Source organism: Nerophis lumbriciformis, linkage group LG08 (assembly GCF_033978685.3).
Source record: "Nerophis lumbriciformis linkage group LG08, RoL_Nlum_v2.1, whole genome shotgun sequence".
In the NCBI taxonomy this organism is placed as follows: domain Eukaryota; kingdom Metazoa; phylum Chordata; class Actinopteri; order Syngnathiformes; family Syngnathidae; genus Nerophis; species Nerophis lumbriciformis.
Window position 1 is genome coordinate 21,175,239 of NC_084555.2, and position 18,753 is coordinate 21,193,991.

Sequence of the window (18,753 nt, forward strand, 5' to 3'; positions counted from 1 at the left end):
TACAGTATTTTACCTCATTATAAGCCACTACATTTTTTCCAACGCTTTGAACCCTGCGGCTTATAAAACGATGTGGCTGATATATGAATTTTTCTTTGCTAATGACCTACACTGAAAAGGTGTGTTATTGTTTGTGCTGTGGCGCCATCTTTTGGACAAGTTCGCTCTCTGCAGGTGCTGCGGGTTGAAAATGTACTTCCTGTTTCGTTCCTTGAACCGTAAGTATTTGTCCACAGTTTTTTTTGCTCGAAAGGAATCTTCCTTCATCACTCCAAGCAACGTTTGTAAGTTTTATAATATAGCTAAAATAGTTCATACTAACTAAAACCGTCCCATGTGTGATTTCTGCAAATACGCTAACCCATTTACAAGTGCCTTTATTTACAATGACATTCTGTTTGTATTGTTTTACTTTTGTAAATTCATCAAAATGTCACGGTGGAGTTATTGAGTCTGTTTAGCTGATTGCTACTACTATTTGCTACTAATAGCTACCCAGTGGCCTAATGGTTAGAGTGTCCGCCCTGAGATCGGTAGGTTGTGAGTTCAAACCCCGACCGAGTCATACCAAAGACTATAAAAATGGGACCCATTACCTCCCTGCTTGGTACTCAGCATCAAGGGTTGGAATTGGGGGTTAAATCACCAAAAATGATTCCTGGGTGTGGCCCCTCCCAGGGGGTGAGCAAGGAGATGGGTCAAATGCAGAGGACAAATGTCACCACACCTAGTGTGTGTGTGACAATCATTGGTACTTTAACTTTAACTTTAAGACTGGAAAGCTAGATTCCGCAGCGGGTCCATGATGATGACTTCTGTTTTGTTTGATCTGCCGTTTAACTGCCGCCTGTTAGGTTTGGAAACAATTAAGGTTCGTACATTTACAAAAATCTTTTGTACCGGTACATATCTGCGGCTCATAGTCCGATGCGGCTAATATATATAAACATATTTATGTCTTCTAAAATTTGGTGGGTGTGGCTTGAATACCGGTGTACTCTTTAGCCCGAAAAATACTATAAATACCACCACACAGGAAAACAACACACAAGTCTGACCTGTCATGGGCAATCATGGCAGTAGTACCCCTCGATAAAACAGATTTGTTTGAACAAATCCTAAACGAAGGGAGGGTGGAGAGCCGACTTGGCAGAGGGTCAGAGAAATGACCACTTGTCTCTGCATCCAGCGGGGGTGCGTCAAGAGGTTGCGGCAAGTGGAACTTTCTGCATTGATTGATTGATTGATTGAGACTTTTATTAGTAGATTGCACAGTACAGTACATATTCCGTACAATTGATCACTAAATGGTAACACCCGAATAAGTTTTTCAACTTGTTTAAGTCGGGGTCCACGTTGCAGGTGGCAAGGGGGCGGGCGAGCGTGTGATGGACGCTACGCCCAGGTCCAAGGCATAGCTGCTCTTGGCGCGAGACCATCCATAGACTAACCACTATATATCAAAAATATTAAAAAGAATAGGACCTAAAATTGATCCTTGAGGCACACCACATGTGGTTTCATGGGTCTTTAAGGAGCATCTATCCATTATTACCAAGAATTTTCTGTCTGAAAGATATGAAGAGAGCCATTTGTGAACAGTACCAGAGAGGTCCACCAGGTGTTTCAGTCTATTTAAAAGAATGATGTGATCTACTGCAGTGGTCCCCAACCTTCTTGTAACGCTTGAAAATTTGTCCCACGGACCGGGGGGGTGGGGGCGCTATGTTTTTTTGTTTTTGTTTTTTTTTGTCATAAAAAATACAATCATGTCTGTGTGCCTGCAGACTGTATTGATATATATTGATATATAATGTAGGAACCAGAATATTAATAACAGAAAGAAACAACCCTTTTGTGCGAATGAGTGGGGGAGGGAGGTTTTTTGGGTTGGTGCACTAATTGTAAATGTATCTTGTGTTTTTTATGTTGATTTAATAAATAAATAAAAATTAAAAATTAAAAAAAATGTATTTGTAGTGCGGCCCGGTACCAATCGATCCACGGACCGGTGGTTGGGGACCACTGATCTACTGTATCGAAGGCAGCACTAACATCCAGTAGAACCAAGACTTACAGTTTGTGAGAGTTAGCACTCAACCTGAGATCGTTCACGATCTTTAAAAGGGCCGTCTCTGTACTGTGGTTGACCCTAAAACCAAACTGAAACTTCTCTTACATATTGCATTTATTTAAAAAATCAAATAGTTGTTTAAAATCCAGTTTTTCTAAAATTTTACTTTGTTTAATTAGTTTGATACAGGTCTGTAATTATTAAAATTGTCAGCATCCAAATTACTCTTCTTCAGCAGGGGCCTCACCACCGCTTTTTTAAAAGGAGCAGGAAAACCCCCCGTTTGAAGCGAGCAATTTAAGATGTTTAATATCTCCTCTCTTAAAGAACCATAAATTATTCAAAAACATCCATCCATCAATTTTCTGCCGCTTGTGCCTTTCAGGGTCGCGGGGGGGGGGGGGGGGGGGGGGGGGGGGGGGGGTGCAGGAGCCTATCTCAGCTGCACTCGGGCGGAAGGCGGAGTACACCCTGGACAAGTCGCCACCTCATCACAGGGCCAACAAAGATAGACAGACAACATTCACGCTCACATTCACACACTAGGGCCAATTTAGTGTTGCCAATCAACCTATCCCCAGGTGCATGTCTTTGGAGGTGGGAGGAAGCCGGAGTACCCGGAGGGAACCCACAGTCACGGGGAGAACATGCAAACTCCACATAGAAAGATCCCGAGCCCAGGATCAAACCCAGGACCTTCGTATTGTGAGGCACACACACTAACCCCTTAACCGCCGGGCTGCCAATATATTATTATATTTATATATTAGATTATATTATTCAAAAACATTTGGTTGGAATTTAACCTAAAAGACACATAGTGGGTTTTATTGTAGAAAAAAAAAGATGTGGGAATGAAGCAATTTTTTTATTGCAGTCCTCGGCTATTTTTACCAGCTGTGCACCACCTGGAGGCAATTTTCTTTTCTTCAGCTTTTCTTAATTTCATTCAAATAACCATGTCGCACTGTGTTCAAGTTTGCACTTCATGAGACTCTCTCACCTTTTGTTGCAGAGCATACAAAAAAAAACACTTTTGTTTGTGCATTGAAGTGACACAATAACAGTCATCATTGCATTATTCAGCGGGCTTGTTATTCACACAATAACAGCTAATCGTGAGTTTGTGGGTGGTTCAATTGTGAAAAAAAACGTTCACACACGGCTGCCTTGACTGCCATTTCTCTGTTAATGCGCTAGTGCTCTATCTGGCCATTATCTCCGCTCTTATGGACATTTTCCACATCCAAGTCTCTTGGGGCTTTTATTGATGATACAGTGGTAGTTATTTCTCACTGCAGAGACCATAAGGGAAAATCAGATGAGATATGTACTATTGATATGCAAAACTGTGTTTTTGCAAATTTACAAAAAGGTGGGATATACAGTACATTCAAGTACGATTGCAATCATCTTTCCTGGAATTTGATACCTACGGGCTAACCCTGGACTTAACAAGCAAGTGTGCCCTTCCATAGATCAGAATGAGCACCAGGGTGGCCGAGGACTCATGGTTTGTGGACCCCATCATTGCTGACTCACTTGCTGTTTCGCACACATGCAGACACAAAACACCCATCATTGGGACTACATTACTTTATTAGCTGTTGAAATATTGTCTGTTCACTCTGCAATCATACATTTTAATGAGTTTGCTATCAATGTTTTTAAGGGCTCCTTGTAACCATAACCTCCAAAAGCACAGGATTTCAACAAAAATTGGAAAAGAAATACCGTTCTGTTTTACTTATTTTATACTGCAGACTTAACGTGTACAATAAATGGCAGTAAACGCAAATACCGTATTTTTTGGAGTATAAGTCGCACCTGCCGAAAATGCATAATAAAAAAGGAAAAAAACACAAGTCGCACTGGAGCCCTGCCAAACTATGAAAAACAACTGCGACTTATAGTCCAAAAAATACGGTAGCTACTTTTCATACAATCACTGTATAGTTTTAATAATGGCAATTATAATTGCAGAAAGGAACACCAAAGGCTTTTTAATTGTTCAGTCGGCGCTGTCAACAAGTTGCACACATTGTTTTACACTTAAAATGTTTGTCCATCTTCAACATTCATTTATGTTCCAGCACAATTAGGCAGGCAAGTTAGGAGCATAATCATAAAGCACTGACATGAAATAAATCATTAATTTGCAAAATTATGAAGTCAGTTTTTATATTTTCAAATATTTAAATTAAATGTATTTTCACATTAAATTAATGAGTTAACATTTGTTTTAATTCTATTTGACACATTTAAGATATTTATGGATTTATTTAGTCTCATTTGGCCTTCCAAATTGGGATCCCCCGCCCCCGTAATCGTGTTCATTATCCCACATTAATTTATAAGCTTAAGAAGTTAACCGATAAAATGTTAAACAAGACGTATTCACCTTATGACACATGATGGATAATAGCGACATTAAGGAGTTTGTTATAGTTAAGAGGTTTTTTTTTAATTGTTTACACAGTTCAATTCTCAATGTTTTATTTATTGCTGTTTCTTGTCACATTATACATTTACTCATGCTACCACTATGTCGCAATGGGTACTTAGAAAGACGGTCTCCACTCGTGGTACCATATGTGGCACCTGAGAAAAGCACTCAAATCATGCACAACAGCGGTGATTGAATAAAAAATAAGATATGGGTGAGCAAGATTAATCTTTCAAATTAGTTACATCCCTTTTGACTAACGGATTTATTTTGAAGACCTGTCAAGGTATTTTTTTTAATTCACTGTTTGGGTTTAAAGCAGCAGACATCACAACATCCATCCATCCATTTTCTACCGCTTATTCCCTTTGGGGTCGCGGGGGTTGCTGGAGCCTATCTCAGCTACGTCCAAACTTAATTGACACATTTAAAAACAAGAAAGGTGCTAGAAACAGGAAAAAAATGACCATAAAGAGACATTACTTACAGGAGTTGGTTTAATCCCAGGGACTTCAGGGTGATACGTGTAGAGAGAAGAGCTCATACAAACACTTCACTGTACATAAAGATTTACATTGTGTGTTGGGACATTTTGTATGGTCTCACTGAGCACGTCCATGAGCTGTATTCTGTACAAGAACCATGCGCAATTTAGGCGACATACGGTAGGAATTGTCAACCAATCAGAAGATACCAACCAGTCTGCTGTACTGCAGCACAATATTGTCTATTGAAGAGATGACCACATTTGAAATATAGACTGTAACTTGGAAAAAAATCTCCAAATAATTGTTTTCAGTCCTTCTCAATGCAAACTCATCAGGTCATGAAGAACTGGGATACAGGCTAAAACTGACAACTTGCATTATAATTCAGAGTCACAGTCTGTCGCCTTCTACTTCCTCCTCAGGATGAGTCTCTTCCTCAGAGGTTCACCATCGATGGCAGAACAGCTGACAAGGCAGAAGCCAAACGGTTTCATTTCCAATGTGTTCCTTGATTTTGTAAAACCATATTTTGTTCTTATAATAAAATCAAATGCAAGAAAATAAAATGAAAGTATATATAACTCTTTCAGGTCCATTTTGTATTACTTGTCCTCATTCTTCTTCACTCCCGTTTCCACGCTCCATGTCTTCCTCTCCGTTTGCTTTGGAATCTGTCCTGCCTTTGGGATCCTCCTCATCCTCGTCCATTTGCTCTTCCTTCTGATCGCCCATTGCTTCTTCTTCCCAGTTCTAAAGAGGAAGAATCCACAGCCGGTCAGTCTCACATCTAAAGCAAGAAGTATGTTTCTAACACCTGGAGCAGTTTGAGTAACAATCTACATTTCATGATACAAATGCACTCAACTGTAACGTCAACAAAGACGTGCCGCTACGCCGCTCTACAAGCGGCAAAAGGCCCCCCAGCAGGCATTCGCTCCATCTATGTCGTCTCAAGGCAATTGAAGATAAAATTGTCTGTCTTGTCCAGAGAACGACTTGCCATGATTTTGGACCTGGGATATACATAATGTCCACCTTTCTTTGTGCCTTTCTGCGCACTATTTTAGAGCTTGTGGCTCAACAGTAACTGGACGCCATTACATTTACCTACGGTACGGAACAGACTAAGGACGCAAAATGTCGCTGTTAAAGGAACTTACAGTTAACGGAGTATTATCGTGTTAATAACTATGACAGCCCTACTAATTACCAAAACACAAATTATAAAATCAAGTCCCTGGTTTAAGAAGATATGATCATCAGCAGCGACTTGAAAATAATTAGCCTTTAACAATAGTGCTTTTTAACCTCAACATTTTTAGAAGACAATTGTTCCCTCAAAAATTGAAGCCAGGAACACCAAGTTGTCAATTGCAGAATGCTGTGTGGCAGGTGGAAATATTGCCATTGAGAGAAATACGAGGAAAAAGAAGAATCGGCAAGAACTCGGGAAAGAAAAACTAAATGTGATTTCCCAGCAAAAATAGGAAGGTTGACAGGTATGCTTTACACACTCTTCGTACTGGGGTTTGTGTCAAGTGAGCATGGTTCCTACGACGCCTAACTATGCGTGGAGAAGGGACACAGCACCCAGTGCAGACAGAATGATCAAAGGGACCTAAGCATAAAGACATTAGGAGATTAAATATCGGTATGGCTGCATTGTTTCAAATACATATCTCTTTATAAAATATACTGATATAACTCGTAATACCGGTATACCGCTCAGCCTTAACGACCACTGCATTATTTGACTGATTTCCATATGTGGTGGAGAAAATTATTACAGGACTTTAAGGACCGTTCCTTTTTCATGACCTGAATTGCGTGCCCCTTGCCAAGCCTCTATTTGTCACTGCCACTCAAATTAAATTCCAAGTCCTTTCAATTAGAAATAATTTGAGAAGGTCATAACCTGATCAGCCTTAAACAAAAATACCGTATTTGACCTAACAAAATCATATGTATTTTTACAAAATAGAAATTGAATGCATTTGAAATAAAACAGTGTTTTTTGGGGGACAGTGGATAAATGACTATAATAAATGTATACTAAATACTAAACTGAGTTAGTAATTTTAAACATATACCACCACTGGTCTCACAGAACTTACATCAGAGTCTTCATCAGGACGCCCTTCATCCCCAGAGGACTCATCTTCATCCGAAGATTCTGTTATTGGCAAAAGAAGAACAAATCTTTATAAAAATGGAGTAACTGTGCACTGGAGGTGGCAATAATGTCAGCCATCTTGAAAGGAGTTTTCAGAATGACAAATTCCCAAATAAGCTATCCAGTTTCATGCCACAACTATTTTCAGTTATGCTGGAAATGAACTGGCATAAGCAGAAATTGTTACCACATTCAAGTATTGTATAACATTGGAAATTAAAATAAAATTATTCATGACCGCATATTAATAAACCCTGCATCATTTACAGGGGTGTCAGAGCTTAAAGTCATTCTACGTGGTCCACAATGTGTTTTATACTGCACAATAATGAAAAACTAATGAAGAGAGCAGGCTTTGTTGTTCCACTTAAAAAGAAAAAACATGAATGCTACTGGTCACGTTGCCAGGCAACAGGAGGAATGTTTGCGTGCGGCGCATAGGCAAAAGTGCCTGCATGCAGAGCAACACTGCCTACATCATAACCCTATTTGGAAACAGCTTAAGATGATTTAAGAAAAAGAAAATGGTCTGACGGTACAACCTTTAAACTAAGCAACAATGCAATGAGTTTTAAGTGTCACATACCCACGGCATTATATTTGAGTAATTATTTAGCAAATCTGTCAATGGTTGCTAGTTCTAAAACACTATAGCATGGTATAGCTGTGGGGTGATTATTTAATTCAAGAGAAAAAAGACGCAAATAACAGATTAGGTTTTTACAAAATGAGGATACATAAATTAAATGAAAAAAGACAAGAATGAGTTGTACTGAAACTGAAAAACGGGGACAATAAGAAGAACAAACATTTACCCTCTTCGTACACCAACTTGGCCTTGTGGTCAACCTCAGATGCAACGTTGCGTTTAGTCCCTGTCGCCTCCTGGTGGTGAAGAAAAAGAACAAAAAAGTGTTGGAGATTCAGCTCTTAAACCTTTTTTCCCCTAGACCCAATTAGTGTTTATTCAACCATTATATTTAGGGGGCCCCCCACCCACCCAAGGAGTTCAAGTTGATTTAATTACATTTCATATAAAAGCGCCCAGATTACAACCTGAAAGCTAAAAACTACGTGAAAAAACTAATAGTCATGTCCAGCGGCTTACATTTTCATTTGGTTTTAAGAGGAATGCAAAAGAGTTGAAAGAGTTTAGATGCTGAATATTTACTGTGTTCTAGAAAATTGACATTTGTGACATATGTGACATAGAAGACGAAAGTCAAAAGACTATTATGGTCTTACAGAGGTAAAAACTGCTTAATTTTCTTTGATTTCAGTAAGAAAATACTCCCTTAACAAATGTTTTTGGATCTTAAAGAACTGTCAAGCACTTTATGGGTTGGATTAAAACACTTTCTAATAAATGTCAACAATCAGGTTTCCATCAAACTGAAAGAAGAATATGCTAAATTGTAAAAGCTTACCTGTATAACGAGGAGGGACAGTTTTCCATTTAACTTGGTCAGCTTGTGGAACATCTTCACTCTGCTCTCAATCATGTGATAAAGCACTCCCAGTTGGGAAACCAGGTCAGGCAACTGTCAAATACACAGCATAATTAGTAAGACTGAAAGCAAAATGGACAAAAGAAGACATAGTCCAAAAACACCTGCAAGAAAGTGACTCAGACCTGGGCAAAATTAGGTCCGTTAAGCTTTTCAGTCCAATTGTATGGTTCATAGTTAATATTGTAAACCCCACATTCTTTTAATTTTACGTACATTTTGGATCTCTTATTCAATGACTAAATGTACAATTATATTCAAATTTTTGAGGTGGTTATAACATTTTTATCTTTTAGTATTCTATCAGACATTAATGGGCTAGTTTTTCTATTAGTGTTCCTGAAAAAGGGACTTAAGCACACATTCGGCTGATTTTTTACAGCTAGTCAAAACAATTGCCCAGGTCTGCTACAACTAAATCAAACAAATATGTTCTTTGTGTATTTAAAATTCTTGACAATGTTGCTATTAAACACAAAGGATGGAGTTAGCAACTGGCAGAAACACTACTTTGTACACTACATGAGTTAAAACGGACTCACTGATGACAGGTATGATGTGTGATGTAAAAGGACCGCTTTGAGCCACCGAACCATTAGAAGAGCCCTAAAAAAGCAGAAAAGTGTTAAAACTCCATCACTCGACCTTCTGTGTTCTCATCCCGTTTGCTGGAGACGTTTCATTGATTTATCCAGACCAGCTTCATGAAAGTCAACAATGTGAACCATTATACTAACAGTGGGCTTACAATATTAAGTCACAGAACTATTACAACCTATCTGCAGATACATTTCAACAGCTACCTACTTTGATTCAACAGGTAATTGTTAACACCTTTCAGAATACATTTTTTATACGTTCTTGTCATATTTTCACTGACATAAACATTCAATATAACTAACTACTTTCAGAACACTAACCAACCATTGTGCAACTCATTTGTTCCTTATGTCCTAAAATGTTTAATTTTTAAGGTTTGCGGCTTGAAATTCCACCAGGGTTTTTTTTTATTTATTTAACGGTATTAGATAAACATTAGGTATTAACACTTATAAAAACTATTTTGGCCCCATTGACTCCATTATAGCGGCTAATTTTTTTAACAGACTGTAATTCTGGTGTATAACTATGTTTTTCCAGTGAAAACCAAATCTCATTCTTGCCGATTGGAAAAACAAAAAAATATTGTTTTGGCATAACTGAGCTTTGAAGAGCAAAAATGAGTTAAGCTGCCAATAAACCGCTGATATGCAATGAAAACGATCTTGGGCAGGTCTATATAACATTGCAGCGAAACATAAAATACTGTTGTGACCTTCATAAACACACCCAAGTCTAGCCTGCTTTTGCTTTCATTGTAGCGCAGGAGGCCCCTAAAAATGAAATTGAAATATTGACATATTGAAATGTCATGGATTATTGACCTTATCAAAGCTGTAAATACCCAACCTCAAATATTCTACTCAACTTTTTCTCATTTTTTGAAATATTACATATTTTGCATTTCCTGAGTAGAACTAAAAGCAGTTATTTGTGACAGAAAGTCCATAATACAACATTTAATATCAACAGATAGATTTTAAGTTGTCCAACAATTTAATGCATTGAAATTAAAAACAACAAGTCGCCACCTCTGCGATGAGGTGGCGACTTGTCCAGGGTGTACCCCGCCTTCCGCCCGATTGTAGCTGAGATAGGCTCCAGCACCCCCCGCGACCCCAAAAGGGAATAAGCGGTAGAAAATGGATGGATGGATGGATGGAATTAAAAACAAATATTAATGTATTGTTGACTTATGACACTTACATGCAGGTCCCATTTGGATCCTAACAGTAAGTGTGTATAGTCAATCTTCAGGATGCACAAAGGTTAATTCAATTGTCAGGTTATCCCCCGTCCCCATAATGTACTTTTAACGCTTAAAGGGGAACTGCCCTTTTTGGGGAATTTTGCCCATTGTTTACAATCCTAATGAGAAAAAAGGCAAACATTCTAATTTGCAAAAATCGGCTCGTTCTTGGTGACTTGCAATGCAGCTAATGGGAGCAATCCATTCTGCCACTAAATCACTTTAAAAATGCATTTAAAAAACTGCCAAAAATACTTAGTTTACATTCCATAACCTTTATAATAACCAAGTTGTAGTGACATTGTTTTTGTAAGATCGAACACTGAGGAACTGTATAACTAGCGTAGTAACACATCGTCTTGTGATGGCATGCTACACGTAGGGCTGCACAATTAATCAGATGTTAATCATGATCACAAGTGGCAGCTACGTGAGGGTTGAGTTTGTAATGCACAACATAATGCAATAGGACACCAATCTGTCATGACTGAAAAACATGAACAATCATATTACAGCATCTGTAAAGTATTCCATGTTTTGTTTGTACTCAGCTTGCTCGACAGTAGGGCTGGGTATGATCAGGGTGATCAGCTGTTAGCATTTTTACCTCGATCAAACATGGCGAAAATGTCTGTTAGAAGATACCGCAGTAGTAAACAGTAAGCAATGGTACTTTGTATAATCCTGCACGGGACAGTCCGCCTTTATTGACCGTGATCCTGTGTGTGTCTGTGAATGTGTGTGTTTGTGTGCGTTTGTGGGGAAGTGTGTCTGTAAATGTCGTTCCCTTGCGAAAGTCAGGCTCGTCACAATGTAAGTTCCCTTGCGAAAGTCAGGCTCATCACAATGTAATGTTCAATCAGACCAGAAGAAAATAATAAAGAAATGTGTCTAACACTAGAATATAAGTTAAAGAAACATTGAGAAGGAGCAGCAACTTTAGTGACACACTTTAGTCTCACTGCAGTTCAGCACTAATCCTGCCCTGAATGCGGACTCGCAGGCAGTCAGGCATAGAATGTCTTTGTGACTGACCTACTGTACTGATCCCGACTGGGAGAATAAACCACCCACTAATTTAAATCAGAAAAAGGCCTTTTTTTTAATCTAAATATTTTTTAAATCACTTTTATTATGTGTCTGCAAACATTCAACTCCTCTGATAACATGTACTAAATAGCTCTGCAAACACTATGTCCAGATAATTTGAGTTTGTGGATAAAAAACATTTTCTTCCTGAAATAATCATTAAACTAGTTGTGTGTGTTGGTACACTAATTTACAGTATCTGAAATTCAAACTGCACTTTAATGCACTTTTATTAAATATAAGCTACAGTATTTGAGTTTGTTTTTTTTAACTCTACAATCTGGGGCACAGCTTGTTTGCAAAAGCCCTGATGTATCAAAGTAATCAAAGAATAAATAATTTACCATTTGAAATTGTTGTTTAGTAAATGTTAATTTGAAATAAAAGTCTAATAGTAGTCCGTACACCAATGATACTTTGTTTACTGCAGAATGTCTTGACACGCAAAAATTAAAAAAAATTAAAACTTTGGAGGAAAAGTTGTTCTCTTTACCCCCACAAAACTAACCGCAAAAGAGACAAAACTGAGGCCCTAAAACAAAGATACAGACCGTCGCCTGGGTTACCTGTACCGTTTCACTTCTAATAAACATAATCATAGATATAAACAAAATGACAGTAGTCGGCTGTTAGCATATATTAATACCTAGATCAAACATGGCGGAAATGTCTGTTACAAAATACTGCAGTAGTGAACAGTAGGGATCAGAGGTGGGTAGAGTAGCCAGAAATTGTACTCAAGTAAGAGTACTGTTACTTTAGAGATTTATTACTCAAGTAAAAGTAATGAGTAGTCACCCAAATATTTACTTGAGTAAAAGTAAAAAGTATGTTGTGAAAAAACTACTCAAGTACTGAGTAACTGATGAGTAACATACACACTCATATCATATATATATATATATATATATATATATATATATATACACATACATACATATACATTGATATATACAGTATATAATTTATAAGTATTTATTTTGCTGTTTTTGTTTACATGTTAAAGGTGTTTTAATGAATATACATGCATGTTTAACATATAGATTCCTTTCTTTAATGAAGACTAGAATATAAGTTGGTGTATTACCTGATTCTGATGACTTGCGTTGATTGTAATCAGACAGTCGTGATGATAACGTCCACGTTTTCAAATGCAGGAGAAGAAAAGTTCCTCCTTTCTGTCTAATACCACATGAAAGTGGTGGGTTTTTGGCATCCTATTTGTCCAGCTTCCATATTCGTTTTTATACACTTTACAAGAAATATATTGGTGTCAAACTCCGTAGCTTGCTAGCTTGTTTGCGCTGGCTTTCGGAGACTCTTGTTTTGAAAGCGCAGGCGCAATGGCGCGGCACTTTTATTGTGAAGACAGGAACGTCCTCATGTGCGGTCAGTCTTGACGGTACGGTTGAAATAAAACAAGTATCTTTTTTCCTTCACACTTTTGATTGATTGATTTGAACTTTTATTATTAGATTGCACAGTACAGTACATATTCCGTACAATTGACCACTAAATGGTAACACCCCAATAAGTTTTTCAACTTGTTTAAGTCAGGTCATGTGACCACCTGGCTCTGTTTGATTGGTCCAACGTCACTAGTGACTGCATCTGATTGGTGGGACGAACTGAAACGTCACCAGTAAGGCAGGCACTTTGAAGGTCTGTCTGACAGACCAAAACAAACAAAGCGTGCATTAACAGATCGATAAAAATTAGTAGCGAGTAGCGAGCTGAATGTAGATAAAAGTAGCGGAGTAAAAGTAGCGTTCCTTCTCTATAAATATACTTAAGTAAAAGTAAAAGTATGTTGCATTAAAACTACTCTTAGAAGTACAATTTATCCCAAAAGTTACTCAAGTAGATGTAACGGAGTAAATGTAGCGCGTTACTACCCACCTCTGGTAGGGATACAACTGCGGTCGAAATAATCCTGCACGGAACAATTCGCCTTTAATGAAAAAAAAAAGTGATATCAATCGTGATCGGATGATATGAAAAAAAAAGTTTATTTCGTCATATCGCCCACCTCTAATTGTTTACAGTGTATGTAGTTGTAATAACAAGCATGGTGTGCTGCATGTATCATAATCAATATTATAGTGACTCATTCGATGGACAGTTGTCTATCTGGTCCAGCTGGCCGGGGAAGTTTTTTCAAGTTGACTTTGGGTATGCATGCCCTTTATAATCGGCATAGCTTGGCTTCAAGTTCCACATTTACACCAGCAAGTCACGCCAACCTCACTCTTTTGGCTTCCGTCTGCTCCAACGTTTCACCATCTGTTCGTGCTCGCTTCTATAACCAGTAGTTAATCCTCCGTATATTCAGGTTAAAAAAAATAAGAATCCTTATTTGTACAAAAATAGTTGTCTTTGTGGTCTACCAAGTCTGCCATGATCAACACACATTTGTGTTCATTTGCGAAAGTAGCACCACACATTTGTTGCCGAAAGTGCAACGGAAATAAAATAACCTGAGAAAAGAAGTTCCAGTAATGCATAAAATTACCAACATTTAAAGTTGTTTAGGAGGGTTTTGAAGGCTACAACAGTGACTACCATTAGCTGCATTTTGCAAGCCTTTATCATCTTTAGAATACTAAAGAATTAAAAAAAGTGTGTTCTTGTCTCATAATTATTGTGAACGATAGACAAAATTAAAAAAAGTGCCGTTCCCCTTTAGATGTATAATACAAAAATCACTTGCCTAAATTAACAATGCTCAACACTTCTGGCAAAAATTCAGTGCTCAAATCTAATCGGTCAATACAGTACTTACGAATAAGGGTTCCCTTGGAGCCTCCTGGTTATCTACAAGGAGATAATGGTTGATTAAATGTATCCTGACAAAGATCTAGGCCAGTGGCAGTACAGAATATAGCAGCTTTAGAATGTGATAGACACTGACACTCACCTCTTCCACCAGTGGTAAAACTGCTGGCAGGGGTAACCGGGCAACAGTTTTCTTTATCAACATATCTTTATGCGTTTGAAAAACTTTCTGTGAAAAAAAAAAAAGAGAAAAACCTGTTCAACTATTTTTGCAAGAATTGCAGTGAAAAAAGTTTGAGAATTAAAAATGTTTTAAACTAATACCCTGTTCTCAAAACACTTAACCAACATAATGGATTACATTTCTTCTTTTATTCTCTCAATTTCCTAAAAAGATATGGCTACTAAAAACTTAACAAATAATGGATTTTTCCCCATAGAACACATTTCATGACGAAGACAGCGAGAGGAATATTTACATTTAGTATATTGCAGTCGCTGCTCTCAAGTCCCTGCACCAGAAGTACGGCAAAATTGTCCATCTCTAAAGAGGGCCTCCCCTTTGGCCTTCCCTTCACAGTTGAAGTGGCAGACTGAAGAACAATTTCTCCAAGTCGCTCTGCAATTGACATCTGGAGAGGAAGAGATACACTTTTGCTAAATGAGATGTGGATATAAATTTGGTCAGTAGAGTGTCAACGTACTTATAACCATAACACATTTGCAGCGCAAAAACACATTTTCTAGCAACAAGTACACAGGTGAAATACTGCAGATGAGATCATAAAGAAGCTTCATTGACTGGCAGTACTCCTGTTTATGTAAGCATATATACACACTTGACTAACTACACTAGAGCAAGCTCGGTCACAGGCAATTAGAGTCTGCTAGTCCGGGTGAGGAGTCAGTTAAGATAGAACTAGCCAGCGCCAGGCTGGATAATCCCTGTACGCATAGCAATTCTCTTAGAATAATACACAACTCACATAATGTTTTTTCTGTTGTGACTGTGTCAGAGGTGGACATGCATTCTACTGAGGTGGCAAATTATGATGCGTTCAGTTTATCGCAGCACCAAGCAAACAATCGGACAATTCCCGTCATATCAATTCCTATATATGGTCGAAACTATTTAAAGTGCACTACGCATAATAAACGCAACATTATTAATATTGCTACTACGGATAATTTCAACAAAAACTCGTCAAAACAGCCCAATACCTATAATATGGGCTTTTTAAACATAGGATCATTGTCTCCCAAAATGTTGTTAGTTAATGAGGTCATTAGAAACAACAATCTTAACATCATTGGTCTTAGCGAAACCTGGCTCAAACCAGACGATTGTTTTGCGCTAAATGAGGCATCTCCTAACTATACGAATGCACATATTGCCCGTCCTCTTAAAAGGGGTGGGGGGGTCGCACTAATATACGATGAAAACTTTAACCTTACCCATAACCTAAATAATAAATATAAATCGTTTGAGGTGCTTACTATGAGGTCTGTCACACCGCTACCTCTCGACCTGGCTGTTATCTACCGTCCCCCTGGGCCTTATTCGGACTTTCAGTGAATTCTCAGAGTTCGTTGCTGATCTAGTGACACACGTCGACAATATATTCATAATGGGGGACTTTAATATCCATATGAATACCCCATCGGACCCTCAGTGCGTGGCGCTCCAGACCATAATTGATAGCTGTGGTCTTACACAAATAATACATGAACCCACGCATCGCAAGGTAATACAATAGATCTAGTGCTTGTCAGGGGTGTCACCACCTCCAAAGTTATGATACTCCCGTATACTAAAGTAATGTCAGATCATTACCTTATAAAATTTGAAGTTCTGACTCATTGTCAACAAGCTACCGGTAATAATAATAACTGCTATAGCAGCCGCAACATTAATGCTGCCACGATGACTCTTGCTGACCTACTGCCTTCGGTTATAGCACCATTCCCAAAATGTCGGCTCTATTGATAACCTCACTAACCACGTTGACGATGCCCTGCGCAAAACCATTGATAGTATAGCACCGCTAAAGCAAAAAAGGGCCCCTAAAAGGCGCACCCCATGGTTTACAGAAGAAACTAGAGCTCATAAATGATCATGTAGAAAGCTGGAACGCAAATGGGGCGCGACTCAACTTGAGGTTTTCCCATCAAGCATGGAATGATAGTTTAATAACTTATAAACGCATGCTTACCTTAGCAAAAGCTAAATATTACTCAAATCTCATCTGCCTCAACAAAAACGATCCTAAATTTTTGTTTGGTACAGTAGCATCGCTAACCCAACAAGGGACTCTTCTCAGTAGCTCCACCCACTCGGCAGATGACTTTATGAATTTCTTTAATAAGAAAATTGAACTCATTAAAAGGAGATTAAAGACAACGCATCCCAGCTACAACTGGGTTATATTAACACAGATACGACTGTATATAATACAGATACCGCCCGACAAAATAGTCTCTTTTTGATGAAATAACATTAGAGGAATTATTACGGCGTGTAAGTGGGATAAAACAAACATGTTTACTTGACCCACTTCCTGGGAAACTTATCAAGGAGCTTTTTGTATTATTAGGTCCATCAGTGCTAAATATTATAAACTTATCACTTTCCTCCGGCACCGTTCCCCTAGCATTCAAAAAAGCGGTTATTCATCCTCTGCTCAAAAGACCTAACCTCGATGCTGACCTCATGGTAAACTGCCGACCGGTGTCCCACCTTCCGTTTATTTAGAAAATCCTCGAAAAAATTGTTGCACAGCAACTAAATGAACACTTAGTGTCTAACAATCTCTGTGAACCTTTTCAATCCGGTTTCAGGGCAAATCACTCTACGGAGACAGACCTCGCAAAAATGACTAACTATCTATTGCTAACGATGGATTCTGATGCGTCATCTATGTTGCTGCTTCTTGATCTTAGCGCCACTTTCGATACCGTCGATCATAATATTTTATTAGAGCGTATCAAAACACGTGTTGGTATGTCAGACTTAGCCTTGTCTTGGTTTAACTCTTATCTTACTGACAGGATGCAGTGCGTCTCCCATAACAATGTGACCTCGGACTATGTTAAGGTAGCGTGCGGAATTCCCCATCGTTCGGTTCTTGGCCCTGCACTCTGCAATATTTACATGCTGCCGCTAAGCGACATCATATGCAAATACAGTGTTAGCTTTCACTGTTATGCTGATGACACCCAACTCTACATGCCCCTAAAGCTGACCTACACGCCGGATTGTAGTCAGCTGGAGGCGTGTCTTAATGAAATTAAACAATGGATGTCTGCTAATTTTTTGCAACTCAACGCCAAGAAAACGGAAATGCTGATTATCGGTTCTGCTAGACACCGACATTTATTTAATAATACCACCTTAACATTTGACAACCAAACAATTAAACAAGGCGACTCGGTAAAGAATCGGGGTATTATCTTCGACCCAACTCTCTCGTTTGAGTCACACTTTAAGAGTGTTACTAAAACGGCCTTCTTTCATCTCCGTAATATAGCTAAAATTTGTTCCATTTTGTGCACTAGCGACGCTGAGATCATTATTCATGCGTTCGTTACGTCTCGTCTCGATTACTGTAACGTATTATTTTCGGGTCTCCCTATGTCTAGCATTAAAAGACTACAATTGGTACAAAATGCGGCTGCTAGACTTTTGACAAGAACAAGAAAGTTTGATCATATTACGCCTATACTGGCTCACCTGCACTGGCTTCCTGTTCACTTAAGATGTGATTAAGGTTTTACTACGTACGTATAAAATACTACACGGTCTAGCTCTAGCCTATCTTGCCGATTGTATTGTACCATATGTCCCGGCAAGAAATCTGCATTCACAGAACTCCGGGTTATTAGTGATTCCCAGAGCCCAAAAAAAGTCTGCGGGCTATAGAGCGTTTTCTATTCTGGCTCCAGTACTATGGAATGCCCTCCCGGTAACAGTTAGAGATGCTACCTCAGTAGAAGCATTTAAGTCCCATCTTAAAACTCATTTGTATACTCTAGCCTTTAAATAGACCCCCTTTTTAGACCAGTTGATCTGCCGTTTCTTTTCTTTTCTCCTCTGCCCCCCTCTCCCTTGTGGAGAGGGAGTTACACAGGTCCGGTGGCCATGGATGAAGTGCTGGCTGTCCAGAGTCGGGACCCGGGGTGGACCGTTAGCCTGTGCATCAGTTGGGGACATCTCTGCGCTGCTGACCCGTCTCCGCTCGGGATGGTTTCCTGCTGGCCCCACTATGGACTGGACTCTCACTATTATGTTGGATCCACTATAGACTGGACTTTCGCTGATATGTTGGATCCACTATGGACTGGACTTTCACAA

The 18,753-nt window shown here is 38.8% G+C and overlaps 1 protein-coding gene across 1 annotated transcript in view; it reads right to left on the reverse strand.

Annotated features, from left to right (window-relative positions):
• Positions 1–4,999: 4,999 nt before the first annotated feature.
• The window catches only part of wdr43 (WD repeat domain 43), a 36,668-nt gene continuing 22,914 nt past the window's right edge, over positions 5,000–18,753 (reverse strand). Inside the window, exons 11-18 of the mRNA XM_061968454.2 lie at positions 14,882–15,034; positions 14,545–14,631; positions 14,410–14,441; positions 9,232–9,295; positions 8,609–8,722; positions 7,997–8,066; positions 7,123–7,181; positions 5,000–5,758 (exon numbers count right to left, since the gene is read on the reverse strand). Of these exons, the coding sequence (XP_061824438.1) occupies positions 5,621–5,758; positions 7,123–7,181; positions 7,997–8,066; positions 8,609–8,722; positions 9,232–9,295; positions 14,410–14,441; positions 14,545–14,631; positions 14,882–15,034 (717 nt within the window). The 3' untranslated portion in view covers positions 5,000–5,620. The remainder of the gene's footprint in view (positions 5,759–7,122; positions 7,182–7,996; positions 8,067–8,608; positions 8,723–9,231; positions 9,296–14,409; positions 14,442–14,544; positions 14,632–14,881; positions 15,035–18,753) is intronic.